The sequence below is a fragment of the Salvelinus fontinalis genome, chromosome 33 (genome assembly GCF_029448725.1).
Source record: "Salvelinus fontinalis isolate EN_2023a chromosome 33, ASM2944872v1, whole genome shotgun sequence".
In the NCBI taxonomy this organism is placed as follows: Eukaryota; Metazoa; Chordata; class Actinopteri; order Salmoniformes; family Salmonidae; genus Salvelinus; species Salvelinus fontinalis.
Window position 1 is genome coordinate 43,405,416 of NC_074697.1, and position 21,375 is coordinate 43,426,790.

General features: G+C 43.9%; 1 protein-coding gene across 2 annotated transcripts in view; it reads right to left on the minus strand.

Annotated features, from left to right (window-relative positions):
* The window catches only part of LOC129832345 (sodium channel subunit beta-4-like), a 34,019-nt gene extending 12,921 nt beyond the window's left edge, over positions 1-21,098 (minus strand). Inside the window, exon 1 of one of the 2 annotated variants that reach the window (XM_055896346.1) lies at positions 20,292-21,095. In XM_055896346.1, coding sequence (XP_055752321.1) covers positions 20,292-20,385 — 94 coding nt within the window. In that variant the 5' untranslated portion in view covers positions 20,386-21,095. Of the gene's footprint in view, positions 1-20,291 lie in introns of both variants that reach the window. The other variant, XM_055896348.1, reaches the window with a different exon arrangement.
* Positions 21,099-21,375: the final 277 nt, after the last annotated feature.

The following is a 21,375-nucleotide window of genomic DNA, read 5'->3' on the forward strand; positions in this document are numbered from 1 at the left end:
CACCAAATTAAAGCTTAACTTCTTGTTAATCTAGCCATCGTGTCCGATTTCAAAAAGGCTTTACAGCGAAAGCACACCATTTGATTATGTTAGGTCAGCACCAGGTCACAGAAAAGCATACAGCCATTTTCCAGCCAAAGAGAGGAGTCACAAAAAGCAGAAAGAGATAAATGAATCACTAACCTTTGATGATCTTCATCAGATGGCACTCATAGGACTTCATGTTACACAAACCATGTCTGTTTTGTTCGATATAGTTCATATTTATATCGAAAAATCTCAGTTTACATTGGTGCGTTCTGTTCAGTAATGTTGTGCCTCGAAAACATCCGGCGAATTTGCAGAGAGCCACATCAATTTACAGAAATACTCATCATAAACTTTGATAAAAGATACAACTTATGCATATAATTAAAGATATACTTCTCCTTAATGCAACCGCTGTGTCAGATTTCGAAAAAGCTTTACGGAAAAAGCACACCATGCAATAATCTCAGTACAACGCTAAGCCACAAAAACAGGCCATACAGATACCCGCCATGTTGTGGAGTCAGTAAAAGTCAGACATAGCGTTATAAATATCACTTACCTTTGATGATCTTCATCAGAATGCACTCCCAGGAATCCCAGTTCCACAATAAATGTTTGTTTTGTTTGATAAAGTTCATATTTATCTCCAAATACCTCCTTTTTGTTAGCGCGTTTAGTTCACCAATCGAAATTCACAAGACGCGGGCAAGTCCAGACGAAAGTCCAGACGAAAAGTGAAAAACTTTCTATTACAGTTCGTAGAAACATGTCAAACGATGTATAAAATCAATCTTTAGGATGTTTTTATCATAAATCTTCAATAATGTTTCAACCGGACAATTCCTTTGTCTTTAGAAATGAAAATGAACGCAGCTCGCTCTCACGGCCGCACGCCTGACTTAGCTCACGGCCTTCTTCCAGTCCCCTTAGTCAAACAGCTCTTATTCTCTCCCCCTTCACAGTAGAAGCCTGAAACTAGGTTCTAAAGACTGATGACATCTAGTGGAAGCCTTAGGAAGTGCAATATGACCCCCGACTTTAAAAACTACAAACATCAGATTTCCCACTTCCAGGTTGGATTTTTCTCAGGTTTTCGGCTGCCATATGAGTTCTGTTAAACCCACAGACATCATTCAAACAGTTTTAGAAACGTCGGAGTGTTTTCTATCCAATACTACTAATAATATGCATATATTAGCCTCTGGGCCTGAGTAGCAGGTAGTTTACTCTGGGCACGTGTTACGCACGCCTCTGAGAAGAGGGAACGCAACTCCCTGCTATAACTCAACTCTCTGAAGTGCAAGAGGTATGGACTGTAGGTGCGAGCAAGGATGACACAAAAGCAGATTTTACCGTTTACTTGGATTTATTTTCTTACACGGTAATATGGGGAAAAGGGGCTGGACGGAACCAAAGCAAAGAAAGTAAATATCAAAGTTCCCCCTCTCCTATCTAACCTGCCTACCCACTTAACTTACCTAACTTAGCACCGTCTGGTGCCCTAACCAAAATACAGGGGGTGGTCCGCCCAGGTCTTACCTAGTGTGCCTAGACAGTAAATATACTACGGGTATATGTATGCCCGCGGGCCTCTTGCCTAAGCACTCCCAAAGTGCCTTCTCCTTCCCCCCTGGGAACAAATGAAACAGAGTAATTATTAACGATTTCACAAACACAGGACATAGAAAAAACTGCTACAAACAACAACAGTACATACCACACTTTCTGATACACAACCAACACTATATCACAATCTAATTTTTCTCTCTCTCAATCTCCAAATCTCTACTCCTTATCTCATCTCTCTCCTCTCTTGGGGCAGAACACTGGCTTTTATCTTCAGGTGGCAATGGTGATTAGTGTCAGCTGCTTCTTGACGAGGGGGCGGGGTCAGCTCCAATCATCAATTAGCCTGGGGGTAGACCAATCAGCTGGTTGGGGAGTACTTCAGGAAGCCATCTCCTGAAACACACACTCAAATACAAAACAGAACACAGAAACTGGGGAACGTAACAGCACGCTTTTCATCCGAACGTGAAAATGCTGCCCCCTATCCCAAACAGGTTTTAAACAAATCAAACAATGTAACAAGTTTTAATCAGGGTATAGACAAACATTACATCTTTCTTGTCTTCATTGGATAATGAGGGAACTTGTGTGTCATGCCATCAGCTTGAGTAAAACATTTTCAGCTTCTTCCACTACCACAAAAATACTTTTAAAGAGCTAAAGCACAACTTTATTTCTAAAGTCACCATCTAGATGTATTTTGCTATTAATATCATCTCTTGCTTTGACACTTGTCATGCCTATACTTATATGGATAGCTAGCTAGCTAACCAACAACTGTAATAATATATTTGACAAAAAAGTTAATTTCTGTTTTCAAAAAACATTTGCAGACAGAAAATAGTTTATGTTGTCTATAATAATTTGATTGTAAGCCAACCCTGTATGTTTTTTGCCTCGTGTTTATTTTTTTGTGAGGGCATCGGTTTTGTTGGTAAAAAACCAACCAGTATGTTATGCATCAGTCCTTTAAGGCTGCAGTTATGGTGTGATTGGAGGTATGGTCCAATGCACAGCTTCCATCTTGAGCCAGCCCAGCCCAGTCCCACCTAGCACAGTCCCACCTAGCACAGTCCCACCTAGCACAGTCCCACCTAGCACAGTCCCACCTAGCCCACTCCCACCCAGCCCAGCATAGCCCACTCCCATCCAGCCCAGCCTAGCCCCCTCCCACCCAGCCCAGCCTAACCCTCTCCCACTCAGCCCAGCCTAGATCACTCCCACCTAGCCCACTCCCACCCAGTCCCACCTAGCATAGTCCTACCTAGCCAAGCCCAGTCCTACCTAGCCCAGTCCCACCTATCCCAGCCCAGTCCCACCTAGCATAGTTCTACCTAGCCCAGTCCCACCTAGCATAGTCTTACCTAGCCAAGCCCTACCTAGCCCAGTCCCACCTATCCCAGCCCAGTCCCACCTAGCCCAGCCCAGTCCCACCTAGCATAGTTCTACCTAGCCCAGTCCCACCTAGCATAGTCCTACCTAGCCCAGCGGAGTCCAACCTATCCCAGCCCAGTCCCACCTAGCCCAGTTCCACCTATCACAGCCCAGTCCCACGCAGCCCAGTCCCACCTAGCACAGTCCCACCTAATCCAGCCCAAAATAGCCCAGTCCCACCAAGGCTCTAGCTATCCCTCCCTATGCTGAGATGGAGCCTCCCATTCAGCTCCAAGGTCAGTGGTGCTGTATATAGCCAAAGCTTTTGATTGGCTCATTTTCACTCTGCCTGGTGCCATTATATGGAACACTTAATCATTCACGCTGCCTATTATGATGGAAGTGTTCACATTTCATCAGGTGTCACAGCTCTGTGATCCACAGAGAGGTGATGACGATGCACTAAAATAAGATGTCTTCATGAAGGGAAGCAGGGACGGGGGTTTGTGTGTCGAAGACTGGTGGCTGCAGTGGTGGATTGGTGTGTTTGTGTGTGCACAATCTGCATCTGCAATGGAAAATGTAATCAAATTGTTATTTCCGTTTTCTACACTGAACAAAAATATAAATGCACCATGTGAAGTCTTGGGCCCATGTTTAATGTGCTGAAATAATAAATCCCAGAAATGTTCCATATGCACAGAAAGCTTCTCAAAAAATGTGGTGCACAAATTTCTTTACAACCCTGTTAGGGAGCATTTATCCTTTGCCAAGATACTCCATCCACCTGACAGGTGTGGGATATCAAGAAGCTGATTAAACAGCATGATCATTACACAGGGGCACCCTGTGATGGGGACAATTAAAGGTCACTTTAAAATGTGCTGTTTTGTCACACAACACAATGCCACACGTTTTGAGGGAACGTGCAATTGGAATACTGACTGCAGGAATGTCCACCAGAGCTGTTGCCAGATGATTTAATGTTAATTTCTCTACCAGAAGCCGCCTCCAACGTCGTTTTAGAGAATTTGACAGTACGTCCAACCGGCCTCACAACCGCAGACCACGTGTAACCACGCCAGCCCAGAACCTCCACATTTGGCTTCTTCACCTGTGGGATCGTCTGAGACCAGCCACCTGGACAGCTGATTAAACTGAAGAGTATTTCTCTATAATAATGCCCTTTTGTGGGGAAAAACTCATACTGATTGGCTGGGCCTGGCTCCCCAGTGGGTGGGCCTGGCTCCCAAGCTAGTGGGCCTATGGCTTCCCAGGACCACCCATGGCTGCGCCCTTGCCCAGTCATGTGAAATCCATAGATTTAGGCCAAATGTATTTATTTCAATGAACTGATTTCCTTATTTGAACTGTAACTCTGTAGAATTGTTCCATGTTGCGTTAATTTTCTTCTTCAGTATAATTAATTGCAGATCAAAAGACAATTTGATGTGCCAGTGAATGGCAATACAGTCGCAAATGACAAGGTATTGACTGACAAAAGGTGTCTTAGTAAAATAGCTTGTCCTTGGCTGTGATCGAAAAGCTATTTAAAGCAACTTACTTAGGAAAACAAATAACAATTCAACAGATCATTAATTGTACCGATTACCTGGGGCAATTACCACATTAGTGCTGATTCTTCCACTCCAAATGAAATAGTGTAGATCAGTCTTTATATCCCACCCGAAATCTACCCCTAGCCCCTAGCTCCTACTCCCTAGTCCCTGCCTCTAGCCACTTCAGTCCAAATAGTCTCGGTCATATTTATATTGCATCTGAAATCTAACCCCGTAATCTGCATTGTGTAATCAATATGGTGTGAATTCCATCTAGGGGGCTAGTTGGAGCTATTGGCATATAGTTTATACCCACCCAATCCACTGTCAGATCTTGACAGATTGTTCTTTTTACTGGGCCGCTGTGGCTGAGAATGACAGTGTTGAGAATGACAGACGCTAGCATCAATCACAGTTCAGCAAAGAGAGGGAACTGACTGAGGGAAGCAGAAGGAGAATGAGCGAGGGGTACCTGCAAAACAATCCAAGCTCCCTATTTTGTACAATTTCAATTTTGTACAAAAGGGATGCACAGGCATAGACACACGGTACACACAAACCCTTGCATGCACGCACACTTCCCTCTTCAGCGTCGCAATATATCCCTCCCTCCATCCATTTCGTTCACGCTCTCTCTGTAATGCAGCAAAGTAATGCTGCAGCGGCTCAATATACTCTGTTTCTCGCTCTGCCTCCCTCTCCCTTGCTCTCTCTGCTCCTCATCTTTACACCATTTATAGGCAACTGTTTTGTGGTGGTGTTGGTTTTGGCCCAAGGGGGCTCAAGGGCTCAGAGGCCAGGGTTTGGCGACACTATAAGCCGTATGATGCCACCAGCGCTGGGCTAGCTAGGTTGGGGAGAGCATGGCCGGTCAGTCACGTGTGTGTGTGTGTTGTGGGTCCCAGGAGGGCAGGACAGAACTAATCTCTCAGTGGTTTTAATTAAAGAAACACCCTTTTGCTCACCAGCCTCGACTGCCTGCCTGCTGCCTGGCAAATATATTACCTCCAATCACTTTGTCACACATGCTCAGACGCACACAGACACACACCACACAATCATTGCCTCTGAGAGAGAGAGAGAGAGAGAGAGAGAGAGAGAGAGAGAGAGAGAGAGAGAGAGAGAGAGAGAGAGAGAGAGAGAGAGAGAGAGAGAGAGAGAGAGAGAGAGAGAGAGAGAGAGAGAGAGAGAGAGAGAGAGAGAGAGAGAGAGAGAGATGTTGTTTATAGCGAAGGCTTGACTCGTCGATTAGCTGTGACTCAGCAGACTGTTTGTTCTGTTGACACAGTCAACGTACAATTGTGGTGACACTGCTGTTACCGTAGTCTGAGAGTTGTATATCACTGTTGTAAAACACTGTAATATCCAGTGAATTAAGAATGGTTCCGCTCACCTGATACATGATATTTGCCTTGTAGTTTAAGAGCTAGTGTCTATCGCACTGCTCATATCACGACTCAGCACATTTTTAAGCATGCGGGGTGTGTGTGTGTGCCTAAATTCTTAAATCTGCCTGCCTGTGTCTCTGTGAGGTGTTTACTTGTTTACCTCTAAGGTACATCTGTCTAGACTAGCAACCCAAACTGGCAGCCTCCCTGTTCTCTCCTGATTCCTTTAGTGGCCCTTGTGAATGCATCACAGCTGTGCTATCTCATGCTAATCTCAGATTAAATCAAGAACAGCTGTCCTCAACCCCCCCCCCCCCCCCCACACACACACACACAGACACACACACAAACACACACATCCGATGACCAAGGGGATACACCAGTTGCTAAAGTTAGATCAGTTATGATCCTAAAATGAGCGGCAGAGACAGTGGTTTGTGTGGGGACAAGGCTGGATTATATTCCTAATCTCATCCTTTTGGCATTTTCATCTCGTCCGGGGATGGATCACTAATGCAAAGTGACTGCTGGCCTGGAACTTCCTGTCAGATGCTCCATTCAAACTTCTGTTGTAATATCTATTCCAAGGGAGTTGGGAACAACGAAAGGGCACCCTTCTTCAAAACATCCCCATCTTCAACTGCCTGTTCAGAACCCAGGAAGTGGTCATTGGAGTGATGCATTTCGGAAAGAACAGAAAAGAAACAACAGAAAGAACACAGCCCTCCATTTACTTATCTCCCATCTATTGTTCTTAGTTGTGTAGTCTTACTCCACCCGTCCATGTCCCTCTCTTCCCTCTCTTCCCCATCTAAACCATTCTGGTTTAGATGGGGATCCTCCCTGCCTCTTTTACCTCCGTCCCACCATCACTCAGAATCTCTCGCTAACTATTCCTCCTTTCCTCACCCCTACCCTGTGCATTAAAAACTCTGAGTTGTTTAATAATTCATCTGCCCTTGGCTCTCCCCTCTCCTCTAGTCTCTCCTCCTCTCGTTTCTCTCTCCTATTCATTACAGGCCCGCCACACTTGTCTCTACAGGCTGCGTCAGACATTGGGGAAGACTCTCTATTTCCACTCAAACTTTAATTCATCCCTTCTTTCATGGGAGCTCCTAATGTAACTAAGCTCCGGTAAAATACATCTATTTCTGTATTCTCTCACATCCCTCTTCACGTTCCTACTTCTTCCCTGAGTTGACCCTTCTCTCATTCAATTTCTCTTCCCCCATCTTCCTCTCCGTGCGCGTTTACTAGTGGCCGCGTGGCCTCAGCCTGGCGCTCGGTTATCCGTCTGGTCCCTTGAGCCCTCCACTTGGTGACTACAGATGTAGGCTGCTCTAATGCGTATGGAAATGCATCAGGCGGGTTTTATAACACAGTCAAACAGAAGCCCGTGAGTCACTCCATAGACCTGAAAGTGAGAGTGAAGTTCAGTAAGTACACTCAGCCTGTGCAGCAGGCCTCTCTCTCTCTGGCCCTCTTACAAGCACGCTGCTCTCTCAGCTACAGCACACCAAAACACAGTGCAGAGTGGAGGACATTGTTTCTTCTTGGATCACGGTCAAATCAAATCAAATCAACGTTTATTTGTCACGTGCGCCGAATACAACAGGTGCAGACCTTGCAGTGAAATGCTTACTTACAGGCTCTAACCAATAGTGCAAAAAAGGTATTAGGTGAACAATAGGTAAGTAAAGAAATAAAACGACAGTAAAAAGACAGGCTATATACAGTAGCGAGGCTACATACAGACACCGTTTAGTCAGGCTGATTGAGGTAGTATGTACATGTAGATATGATTAAAGTGACTATGCATATATGATGAACAGAGAGTAGCAGTAGCGTAAAAGAGGGGTTGGCGGGTGGTGGGTGGGACACAATGCACATAGCCCGGTTAGCCACTGTGCGGGAGCACTGGTTGGTCGGCCCAATTGAGGTAGTATGTACATGAATGTATAGTTAAAGTAACTATGCATATATGATAAACAGAGAGTAGCAGCAGCGTAAAAAGAGGGGTTAGGGGGGGGTTGGGGGGGCACACAATGCAAATAGTCTGGGTAGCCATTTGATTACCTGTTCAGGAGTCTTATGGCTTGGGGGTAAAAACTGTTGAGAAGCCTTTTTGTCCTAGACTTGGCACTCCGGTACCGCTTGCCATGCGGTAGTAGAGAGAACAGTCTATGACTGGGGTGGCTGGGGTCTTTGACAATTCGGTAACGTTGCTTCAGCTACACTGGAGAAAGCCAAGGAAAGGTTGTTTTGGAGGAAAAAACAAACAAACATGGAAACACGCGTATGCTAGAGGTACCCAGTGTCATTTTCGCTGAACCCTCCAACCCTCTCAAGAGAACACGACTCACCTAAACAGAAACACCACATAATGACAACAGACCCCTATTAGAACAGAACAGAATTTGGATTTCTCAGAAAGACAGCATCTTCTCCCAGTATGTGAGTCTTGGCGGATTTTGAACTATTGTCTCCCTTTATCTGTGGTCTAACTTTATGATAAAACCCTGAATGCGGAGCATAATGGCTTAGGATGCCAAGATGGAGATCATTTTCCTAAGCATTTTTGTTGAGAACATCAGCGGTTAGTCATTATCTTTTGAAATGGTTTCCAATTCCAGGGGGACTATTACAAACTGTATTAGCACACGAGGCATCTTTCAACTTATTTGAAAACAGGAACACACAAGAATTCAAGTCCACAATAGACCCACATACCATAGCAATGGGTAGTCAGGCTGATTGAAGTAGTATGTACATGTAGATATGGTTAAAGTGACATAACTATTCGGCCTGAAAGAGTGGCATGTGTCTGAAGAGGAAATGACATCAGCCCGGGGTGTGGGTGCTGGTATTGGCAGGGGCACAGACCAGCTTAAGACGAGTATGATTATGAACACCAGGGCAGCTGGTGCTGCCGGCCCTCCCCATGATTGTGGCTCAGTCCCCCAACCCGGGTGGCATGTGGGATGGGGATTCATTAAAACAATCAACTCCTCAGAGCTGACCTTTTGGTCTAAACTTTCCATGTGCTGTATTTAGGCTCTCAATTTACAGCCATAACTCATTTCCCTTGTAACCTACAGTGGGGAGAACAAGTATTTGATACACTGACGATTTTGCAGGTTTTCCTACTTACAAAGCATGTAGAGGTCTGTAATTTTTATCATAGGTACACTTCAACTGTGAGAGACGGAATCTAAAACAAAATCCAGAATCCAGAAAATCACATTGTATGATTTTTAAGTAATTAATTTGCATTGTATTGCATGACATAAGTATTTGATACATCAGAAAAGCAGAGCTTAATATTTGGTACAGAAAACTTTGTTTGCAATTACAGAGATCATATGTTTCCTGTAGTTCTTCACCAGGTTTGCACACACTGCAGCAGGGATTTTGGCCCACTCCTCCATACAGACCTTCTCCAGATCCTTCAGGTTCCGGGGCTGTCGCTGGGCAATATGGACTTTCAGCTCCCTCCAAAGATTTTCTATTGGGTTCAGGTCTGGAGACTGGCTAGGCCACTCCAGGACCTTGAGATGCTTCTTACGGAGCCACTCCTTAGTTGCGCTGGCTGTGTGTTTCGGGTCGTTGTCATGCTGGAAGACCCAGCCACGACCCATCTTCAATGCTCTTTCTGAGGGAAGGAGGTTGTTGGCCAAGATCTCGCGATACATGGCCCCATCCATCCTCCCCTCAATACGGTGCAGTCGTCCTGTCCCCTTTGCAGAAAAGCATCCCCAAAGAATGATGTTTCCACCTCCATGCTTCACGGTTGGGAGGGTGTTCTTGGGGTTGTACTCATCCTTCTTCTTCCTCCAAACACGGCGAGTGGAGTTTAGACCAAAAAGCTCTATTTTTGTCTCATCAGACCACATGACCTTCTCCCATTCCTCCTCTGTATCATCCAGATGGTCATTGGCAAACTTCAGACGGGCCTGGACATGCGCTGGCTTGAGCAGGGGGACCTTACGTGCGCTGCAGGATTCTAATCCATGACGGCGTAGTGTGTTACTAATGGTTTTCTTTGAGACTGTGGTCCCAGCTCTCTTCAGGTCATTGACCAAGTCTTGCCGTGTAGTTCTGGGCTGATCCCTCACCTTCCTCATGATCATTGATGCCCCACGAGGTGAGATCTTGCATGGAGCCCCAGACCAAGGGTGATTGACCGTCATCTTGAACTTCTTCCATTTTCTAATAATTGCGCCAACAGTTGTTGCCTTCTCACCAAGCTGCTTGCCTATTGTCCTGTAGCCCATCCCCGCCTTGTGCAGGTCTACAATCTTATCCCTGATGTCCTTACACAGCTCTGTAGTCTTGGCCATTGTGGAGAGTTTGGAGTCTGTTTGATTGAGTGTGTGGACAGTGTCACGATCGTCTTTCGGTGAAAGAGTGGACCAAGGCGCAGCATGAAGTGAATACATCTTTTATTTTAACGAAGACAAAACGAAGAACACTGACAAACTATTCAAAACAACAAACGACCGTGAAGCTACAAAACGAAAGTGCAGACACAAGCTACTAACGTTTAGACATAGACAATTACCCACAACCTGTCTAATGCCTATGGCTGCCTTAAATATGGCTCCCAATCAGAGACAACGATAGACAGCTGTCTCTGATTGAGAACCACTCAGGCAACCATAGACATACCTAGACACCTACACTGAACACAACCCCATAAACTCTACCAAAACCCCCTAGACACTACAAACACCCTCGACTAGACAAAAACACACAAACATCCCCCATGTCACACCCTGACCCAACTAAAATAATAAAGAAAACAAAGATAACTAAGGCCAGGGCGTGACAGACAGGTGTCTTTTATACAGGTAACGTGTTCAAACAGGTGCAGTTAATACAGGTAATGAGTGGAGAACAGGAGGGCTTCTTAAAGAAAAACGAACAGGTCTGTGAGAGACGGAATTCTTACTCGTTGGTAGGTGATCAAATACTTATGTCATGCAATAAAATGCAAATTAATTACTTAAAAATCAGACAATGTGATTTTCTGGATTTTTGTTTTAGATTCCGTCTCTCACAGTTGAAGTGTACCTATGATAAAAATTACAGACCTCTACATGCTTTGTAAGTAGGAACACCTGAAAAATCGGCAGTGTATCAAATACTTGTTCTCCCCACTGTATATGGGAAATCTCTGGACGATTAGTAGAACGTACATTTCGTGCCAAATAAAAATTGAACAGCTAGAAATTGCTTTCTGGTTCATTTGGACAGGTTTGAGGAAATCTCCATGAAAAACGTTGAAGCAGTCCTAGTTTTCATTTTTTCCTAATCAACCCTATTCTCCCAAGGTACCTTCATTCATGAAACAGTCAAACATTCCCTCATCACCTTGACGTACATAATCCTCCTGTCCTCCTGAAGTTGGTCCCTCTCCGCGTTCGGCGGTCGACGTCACCGACTTTCTAGCCATCGCCGATCCACTTTTTATTTTTCCATTGGTTTTGTCTTGTCTTCCATCACACCTGGTTCCAATTCCATCAATTACATGTTGTGAATTTAACCCTCTGTTCCTCCCATGTCCTTGTCCGTAATTGTTTCTTGTAGTGCTTATGCATGGTATGCTGGTGATTACCGGGTTTTGATTGACTCATTTCATGTATTGTTCTGTTGACGGTGGTTTTATGTTGATTAAACGACACAGTTGTAAATCAGTTATCGCTCTCCTGCGCCTGACTTCTCTGCCGCCAATACGCACCCCATTACACCTCCAGTAAATCTAAATGACCCAACCACCTATGATTTTAGTACAGCAATTCAAACTATCACTTCGACAGGTGTGCAATACAAAAACAAATGCCACTGCAGTTTTTCAGTCTAACATTACAACCACGGACCACAGCAAGGAGTCCATTACATGTTACAATCCATGTAGATTGATGTCGCAAACAAGCAGTGCATAGTGTTAGTATTACAAAACATTGCTATGTACAGGCCGTCAGCACGGGGCAGTAATTGCACACAGGGGAGGAGTGCTGAGTGTCCGTGTGTGGTCAGTGGAGTTATGTAGCTCTGGGGAGTCGATCAGTAGATCTGTATGTGGGTGAGGGTTGATGACATTCAAAACTGTGTGTCTCTCGCTCTCACTCTGAGTGTGTGTGTGTGTGTGTGTGTGTGTGTATGTGTGTGTGTGTGTGTGTGTGTGTGTGTGTGTGTGTGTGTGTGTGTGTGTGTGTGTGTGTGTGTGTGTGTGTGTGTGTGTGTGTGTGTGTGTGTGTGTGTGTGTGTGTGTGCTTGCCTGCTTGTGTGTGTGCACATATGTTTGTGCGAGTGGGGGAAGGGGGAATTCTTACGGTATTGGCCGGGCTGTAATAACTATTCGGCCTGAAAGAGTGGCGTGTGTCTGAAGAGGAAATGACATCAGCCCGGGGTGTGGGTGCTGGTATTGGCAGGGGCACAGACCAGCTTAAGACGAGTATGATTATGAACACCAGGGCAGCTGGTGCTGCCGGCCCTCCCCATGATTGTGGCTCAGTCCAGATTAATCTGTGGATCAACAGGATGTCACGAGCTCATAACCAGGACAGTGTGCCCCATCCATAACACACAAAGAGATAATTAAGTGCACGTGCCGCAGCACTTACATGCAAACACAAATCTACACACACTTGTTAACGTACACATCGCACGCACGCACACAAACACACGTTTGAAGAATAAGACTGTCTGGACGTTAAAAAGAAAGTTGAACTTTGTTACTGGAGACAAACACGCTCATGGTAAAAGGTCAAAGAGTCAACTAAAGCTCAACATCTGACCAAGCTTACGGTGTTGAGGTCTCTGAGACCAGACTGTTGGTCAGGTAATCAAGCCAGAGGGAGAGGGAGATGCAGAGGGAGACAGGGGCATCCCTCTAATCCCATTCACACTCTGATAATAATACATGATCTACTCTCCTTGGTCCCTGCCACTTCGTCTATTTCTGCTGAGCTAAGTCTTTCACATTCACTGCTGCTGGTTAGGAACGTTGCTGCGCACCGGTTGTTTCAGCTCTGTGTGATACCCTACATGCTATTCGTGGCTATACAGAGTTACGTCATATATGATAAATAATACTATGTCTCAAGGCTTTAGCATTACATCCACAATAAATGGGACGTGTTGTGGTGAGTTTTCAGGAAATTGATTTCTTCCCAATGCCATTTCTGTTCACAACAACATAACAAGCCAACATCACAAGCCATACCAAGTAATCTCTAAAAAGGCCATACCCTTTGTTATAGTGTGGCTAAGAGGACCGATTCAGCTAGGAAGAGAGAGGACCCCCCTGTGTTGTTGTCATGTTGTGTTGCTACCATGCTGTGTTGTCATGTGTTGCGGCCATGCTATGTTGTTGTCTTAGGTCTCTCTTTATGTAGTGTTGTGGTGTCTCTCTTGTCGTGATGTGTGTTTTGTCATGTTGTTGTCATGTTGTGTTGCTACCATGCTGTGTTGTCATGTGTTGCGGGCATGCTATGTGGTTGTCTTAGGTCTCTCTTTATGTAGTGTTGTGGTGTCTCTCTTGTCGTGATGTGTGTTTTGTCATGTTGTTGTCATGTTGTGTTGCTACCATGCTGTGTTGTCATGTGTTGCGGCCATGCTATGTTGTTGTCTTAGGTCTCTCTTTATGTAGTGTTGTGGTGTCTCTCTTGTCGTGATGTGTGTTTTGTCATGTTGTTGTCATGTTGTGTTACTACTATGCTGTGTTGTCATGTTATCCCTCGTCCCCGCAGGAGGCCTTTTTGTCTTTTGGTAGGCCGTCATGGTAAGTAAGAATTTGTTCTTAACTGACTTGCCTAGTTAAATAAAGGTTAAATAAAAATAGAGTCAAATGCTACACCATTAAACATGGTCAAAGTCTTGACCTCCAAAGGCATGGCATGCCAGTGTATTATCTCAGGAGTCTATTGTCATGACTGTCCATGAGAATTCAAATAGGTCAGATCAAGTTTTGAATTAATAACTTCAATCAGACCCCCTCTCACCCGCAACAGGATTCACGTCCTGTTGTAAATCAAGAAGAGAAGATTCATGTCTCCCTCCCCAATATTCACTAAAGGAATCTCCTTTGTTACGAGAGACTTTGGCCAAGGGAATGGCCAAAAGCGATCTATAGAAAATGAATGCCATTTTGCTTGTTATTTTGTGATGTCATTAAACATGTTATAAAGGAAATACGTAACTTGGAAAGTAAACCCACTACGTGTACGAAGTGTCCAACCTATGCGTTGTGCATGTAATATGAACAATTATGAAAGTGTTTTTGTTAAGAGAGGGATAGGATTTGAGGAGCTATAAGAGAAATTGTTTTATTTAAACTTTGCAAGTGACAAGTCATGTTCACGAGTGAGGTCAGAGAGCATGTCAGCCTGACGGGAACCGCCCCTTTCGAACAAACTGAATAAATGATGGGTGAAGAAATTAACATACTAGACCAGAGAGATGTCAAGCTCCAGCTGCACGTTTAAAGGGGTCTGAACTTTGAATCTCAACATTTTTTTTAATTTTTTTTATTTCACCTTTATTTAACCAGGTAGGCTAGTTGAGAACAAGTTCTCATTTGCAACTGCGACCTGGCCAAGATAAAGCATAGCAGTGTGAACAGACAACAACACAGAGTTACACATGGAGTAAACAATAAACAAGTCAATAACATGAGGTAGAGATGATAAACTCACCTCCAGGACAATCACTGGTGCGGCTGATTAGCTGCCCTAAGTAATGTAAATTCCAAAGCAAATTTAAGTAGGACCATCCTACTACTCTACTCAAACCAGTGTATTACGCTACCATCGACCTGGCTGGTTAGCCTATCTTCAAAGCAGCAACTTCAGGAGCGAATGGAAGGAAAATAAACTCTGTAGTTCTGTTCAGGACTACATGACAAGTCACCGGATAACAGACAACTATAAAAAAGGACAACAGTATGAAACTTGTATGAAACAAGTATGAAACAAAAAGGCTCGGGTTTTTGCAGATGCAAGGAGGTTATGACTGTTCAGAATGATGATACGATACAAGGTTATGATTAATACGTTGACTGTTTATAGATGTGATAGGTAAAGACCTTTTAGAGTTTCATTCGGGAGATGGTAACTCTTTGAAGAATCGCTCTCGTGGTGCCCCAGATCCTCATGAGTTAATTGTTACATGATTATTTGAATCGGGTAAAAATGAAACATAGTTGTTGATTATATAAATAAGCAGATTAATGTTAAAGCCAAGTCATGACACTATACACCATGGGTATTCATAGGATGTCATGTGTGTGTACATGACTTAAACGGCTTAAAATCATCTGTATTGTTAGCTAAACAACAGATATCCAACAGATATCCACCGGGGTAGTTTACATGACTCTTTCAGAGATAAAGCATCACTACCCCTCCAGCAGTTCAATGCCTTGGTAAAAGTTATCTAATACCAGACCCGACCACATATCCACCCAGTCTGGTCCTGCAAACTTGACTTTCATATAGGGAGCTGAATGCAGATTCAAGTTACGCATACACTCAAATAAATTTTTTGGGGTCGTGTGCACATATTTTGCTGATGTTATCGCAGGTGCAGCAAAATGCTTGTGTTTGTAGCTCCAACAGTGCAGTAATACCTAACAATACAATATATATATATATATTAAGAAATATCAATACGAGCAATGCCAGAGTCCGGCATATAAATATATATGTATATGATGGTGTGTTTGGACCGTATATTAATAGAAAAGTTGTGTAGTTATATAGGATGAGCCTTGACCAGAATACAGTATATACATATGAAGTGGCTTAAACAGTTTGTAAACATTATTAAAATGACCAGTGTTCAATGACTCTATGTACATAGGGCAGCAGTCTCTAAGGTGCAGGGTACCAGTCTGATGGCCTGGCGATAAAAGCTGTTTTTCAGTCTGTCAAAAACTGAAATGAGTGCATTGTGTTATAGGTTTTATGATGCGAGTACTGTATCTTAACCAAAGTAGATTGTTTCAAGATTGTTTTATACATCAGTTGGGGTCTCTATAAGCTACAATATGAGGTCCTAAATCAAGCATGAAAGTGCATAGCTGTGTGGGTTAATATAGTCAAAATGTTTGCCTTGGGGTAAGTTGAGCTAATGGCCATGGGGCAAGTTGAGCCAATGGCCACATACCCCATACAAATGATGATTACATTTAGTCAGTTCTATGCATAATATGCATCGTATATTTCCAATGTGTCATGCATATGAACTCAAGATGCATTTTTATTGTTACAGAGCAGACATCATCATGCCCTGTGCATGCACATGTAAAACAAGTAGCGGATTAGCCCCCCTTGAGGTTCATGAGAGAACAGCCAAGGAAACGAGAGAAGGGAAGAAGTCCTTTGAAGCAGCGACACATTATGAAAAAAATGTACTGAATGACACTGAAGAAGTACATTGAAGAAAATGAAAAAATATGTACAATACCAGTCAAAAGTTTGGACACACCTACTCATTCAAGGGTTTTTCTACATTGTAGAATAATAGTGAAGACATCAAAACTATGGAATAACACATATGGAATCATGTAGTAACCAGAAAAGTGTTAAACAAATCAAAATATATTGGTGTGGGTGTGCTTTACTGGAGACACTGTCAGGGATTTATTTAGAATTCAAGGCACACTTAACCAGCATTCTGCAACGATACGCCATCCCATCTGATAACATAGAGTCTGAGCTTGCTAAACATATCAAGAATTTTGCAGACCAGTTTCATCCCACTGAGCACAGACCTCAAATCCACGATGGTACAACTTAATGTCATTGAAACAACGTTGATTCAACCAGCGTGTGCCCAGTCAGATGGCCCTAGAAGCATTGACTACTTGCCTACGAATACGCACATTGAAACAACATCCCTGTCCCAGACAGCTGGTCAATAAATGGAAGGGTAAGTGATATTGAACACAGAGATCTATATCTGAATGTAGGCATACATTTAAGATATGCAATATACCACACCCCCATTCCATGAATTCAACTTTGACCTACCAGCTCCATCACCCACTGTCACAGGACACCATCACCCACTTACCCCAAGGCAGCTCAACTTGTCCTGTCCCTATGCTCAACTTACTCCATACCCGGGGTAAGTTGTGCCAAGAGACCACTTTTTTTTGGACAAGCTATGTTTTCAAAACTGATTGGTTTACATAAATTCGGATTATTTCCAGGGATACACAACGTCCTGAAATATATGTAGATATCTTTGTTACAAAGAATACTATATTTACTTGACATAGTGGTGCTGAATGTAAAAATGTCTCAACTTACCCCGCTCTCCCATACGTTGATTACCCATTTGTCTTGCTGAGGGTGAGAGTTCCTGTGTGTCGTACAAGTAGTTTTCCTCCATTAGACTTACAGGAAAAATAGATTAATAATGCCAGAACAGATGTTGGCTATTTCATGCCTGCTCACTCACTTCAAGCACAAACAGATGAGAAGGGCCTTGGCTTTTCATCAGGACTGCACAACCCTTAGTAAAGAGGAACTCCGGGATCTTAAAGGTGCAATATGCAGAAATTGCTCTGCCATTACCTGGTTGCAAAAAAATCTAATAGTTCGCTTAATTTCAGTTTATGTAACAGAATAAGCATTCAGAATGTAGAGAATCATCATACTATCTAAACCGGTGTGAAATATATTTTTAATAACCCAAAATGTTAAAATGTTAAAAAACCAAATGTAAAAGACTCAATTATGAAATTTTAGAAAGGGGAGCATAGAAATAGTGCACACAGAACAGATATACCATTTCTTAGACTTTCTTTCAATGAGAATGACAGATATATACACTGTGGTTCACATTTCTATGTCAATTTGGTCGGGTCACCCAAAAAAGTTACATATTGCATCTTTAAGCACAACAAATTTGTAACATATAGTACGTTTTGGATTTGTAACATATACAAATTGCAATATTGTTTTTGTTGAAAATGCAGCAAGTAACATATCATACCAAATGGATAACAGAGTACAGAATTGGATGACGTAGTATACAGAAAATGGGGACCACATTTGGCTCGTGAGCACCACTTTCGAAACTACTGGCTGAAATTACACCAAAGTTTGAGATTGCATCTTTAAGCCTTATATTGGGTGTTTGTCTGGCTACATCCTAATGTGCAACTAAAATATCGTCATTCGCTGACCGTCTGTCCATTACCTGATGTGAAGTACAAGTCTCACAGCTAACAGCTCTCATACTGTAGTCTAACAGTCTCTCTCTCAACTCTGCTAATGTAGAACGACCATAGGATCTAATGATATAACTGCCGGGCCATTATATGTGACATTTTGATCGCACAAACGTTCCAGCAACATTAAAGATCCTTCCCGGGTCTCTGATGGATGTCTCGAGGGGGTGTTGGCTTGTCTTAGGCCTGGCTGGTCGATATGTGAACCCCATTCATTTTATTGGAGGTTAAACCCTCCACTGTACGCTTGGGGGATATATATGAGCATGCACATTAACCCTTTGCCCCCCAGCTGTAGAAAAAATACCTGTACTTCCCCTTGACGCAGAGCCAAGGATGAGCCGCCTGGCAGAGAATCCAGAGAAAACTGGCCAAGTGATACACACAGGCAAGAGATACTACTTATCAGGTATGTCTTAATCTGATATCATGTCAGATTCCATCTCAAAGAAATATGAAAATGAAAAGCCTATTTATTATCGGTAGCTCTCTGCTGTGTCGGCCTCTTTAGAATCCTATGCTAATTTAGACGCATAAACGTGTTTTAAGATGTTTTGTGTAATCTTGTGATCTTGTTCTTATTTGATGCTGGATTGATGTCGGTGCCAAAAAGGCACTCACCTCAAAAGATGCTGAGGAGCCTGAAGTTATCCCACGAATAATTGTGTCCATATTACAGTACGTGCTAACAATTAGCGACAACAAACTGACATGATCATGTGTGGATTCTCAAATACACAGGGCATAGTTTGTCTGAAGCTTGAGTAACTATACTGTGTTATTGGGAGGCAGCGTAGCCTAGTGGTTAGAGCGTTGGACTAGTAACCGAAAGGTTGCAAGAACGAATCCCTGATCTGACAAGGTACAAAATCTGTCACCACTGTTCCTAGGCTGTCATTGTAAATAAGAATTTGTTCTTAACTGACTCCCCTATTTAAATAAAGGTCAAATCAAATTAAAACTTGTATTATACAGCACTATATGTTGAAACAATATGGAATATGATACAATATCTGTCATTCAGGGACTCTACTACAATGCTAACCTATATACTACAGCAATTTGTATCTAAAAACATCATATCACCCAGATATTCAAATGTAGGGTACCATGTGGTTATTCGACCATTCTTAGTGGTCACACTAGTCTGTACGTAGCTGAACAAAACATGTTTAAAAGATAATAAAAACATAGCAGGAAGAAGACTGGGGAGAATGATAACGCACGGATATGCTGCGATTTGAGTAGCTATTGATCAAACCTGCTCATTACCAGACTTTTTATTTGTGTGTCTAAATATGTTTTCCCCAAAATATATGAATACAAAATATAATATTCCTCCGTGCATTCCTATACACTTCCCTCACTGGATTCACACCTTACTGTTCAGCTCATCAGCTGTATGAGTTAAATATGTCCCTGATTACGTGGCATGTGTAAATGTAGCGTGACAGAATTAAGTGCGCAGTAGAATCTGCATCACTAGATCCTCTGACGGGAAGACAGTGTAAAGGGCTATCTTCCGACAACTAAACTGTGTTCCTCACATGACAACTTCCATCCCACTGCCTCATCTAGATGTATATTGTCTTGTCCCATGGATCATTCTCTCCATTCCCCCCTTAAGCACGGCAGAAGATGTAAATATTGGACATCATCATACTCATTGACTTGGCAGGTCCATTGGCAGTGCCCATAATTCCCCTTGCCCTAAACAGGATCCATTGTAACCAGCATCTTCTTACTGACTCAGAATCTAGGCAAGGATAGCTAAAATTGATGCCCTCCACTCAATCTCTTAGTGAACCGTAAAATAGCAAGAATCAGCACTCGCTGCCCCGGCGTGGCTAGAACAAACGAATCGGAGTCTCCCAATATAGAAAAGCATGAGCCATGTAACCAAATAAACCCCTGCCTTACAAGCAATACGTGTGCAGCCCTGTCTGCCGGCGTCGGACACATTTCTGCAAGATCGGCAGAAACTGTAGTGATTTGGCTGGCACCCCAGGGGTAGATGGAGGAAGACGGGTGCAGAGAGAGAGAGAGCAAGAGAGAGCAAGAGAGAGAGAGAGAAGGTTAAGGAGAGGAGAGGAAAAATGGCAGTATAAAGTCAGCTTTTGGACTCACCGAGCAGAAGTGTGATGACAACACTGGCGTGGACGGTGTCTCCTGAGCTCAAACACCTGGACATAGAGAACCTGCCGCTTCCTTTGGACTCCATATCCTACTGCGTCCGTCTGGCAATCTGTCTGTCCGTCCGTCTGTTTATCTGTCTGTCTGCCCCTGGATACGCACTCTTGGGTGTGTGGGCGTGTGTTGGCTGGAGCAAGCAGGGGTGCGGGTGGGGTAGAGGGGAGGGGTAGGGCGAAGTAGGACGCAGAGCGAGCAAATAAGAAAACACGACTTGTCACTCTGCAAAGTCCTGCGATGAGTGTCTCCCTCCTCTTCTCTCCTCCTTTGCGATGAGTCCCAGAGAAGGAGAAAGAGGGTGAAGGAAGGCTAATTGCTGGATTATGAGTGCTGTCTACCCTTCTGTATGTGCCAAGCAGAAAACAGACTGAAAGAGAGAGTAACAGAAAGAGACAGACGAAGTCAAGGCTGCTGCACCTGATCCAGGCTTTCTCTCTCTCTCTTTGCTTCAGTCCCTCACTCTTGCTCGCCGACACACTGATTATCCACCTAATCCCACAGCCTGAGAGCTAGACCAGGCAGAGGAGAGGAAAAAAACTCACTCAGAGAGAGCGAGCGTCTGCACCGCAGAGCTATGGAGCTGTGGAGGCAGTCAGGGGAGAGAGGATGTCAGTGTTCCCTCTGATGGAGAGCTGCAAGCGGGGGGAGGGAGCGGAGGGGACAGCAGAGCCTGGAGCTCAGGCACAAATGCTGCAGGCAGCAGGCAGGCGGTATGTGTCTCCCTAGCCGGCACAGGGACGAATGAGTGGGGAGGGGGAGCCACCGCAGAAGAGTCAAGGAGGACAGAGCGAGAGAGCGAGAGGGAAAGAGGGAAGGGGGACGGAGGGGAGAGGAGTAGAAGGGGGGGCCTTCAGGCTGAGTTCAGCCCTGCACTGGAGGGTCCTGGAATCCACCCTGTCTACCATTGCACCCGTGACCGGGTTTAGGAAGGTTTCTCTGGGTACTCTGCCATCTATACCCACCTCCATCCTGTATCAAATCAAATTAAATTGTATTTGTCACATGCGACGAATACAACAGG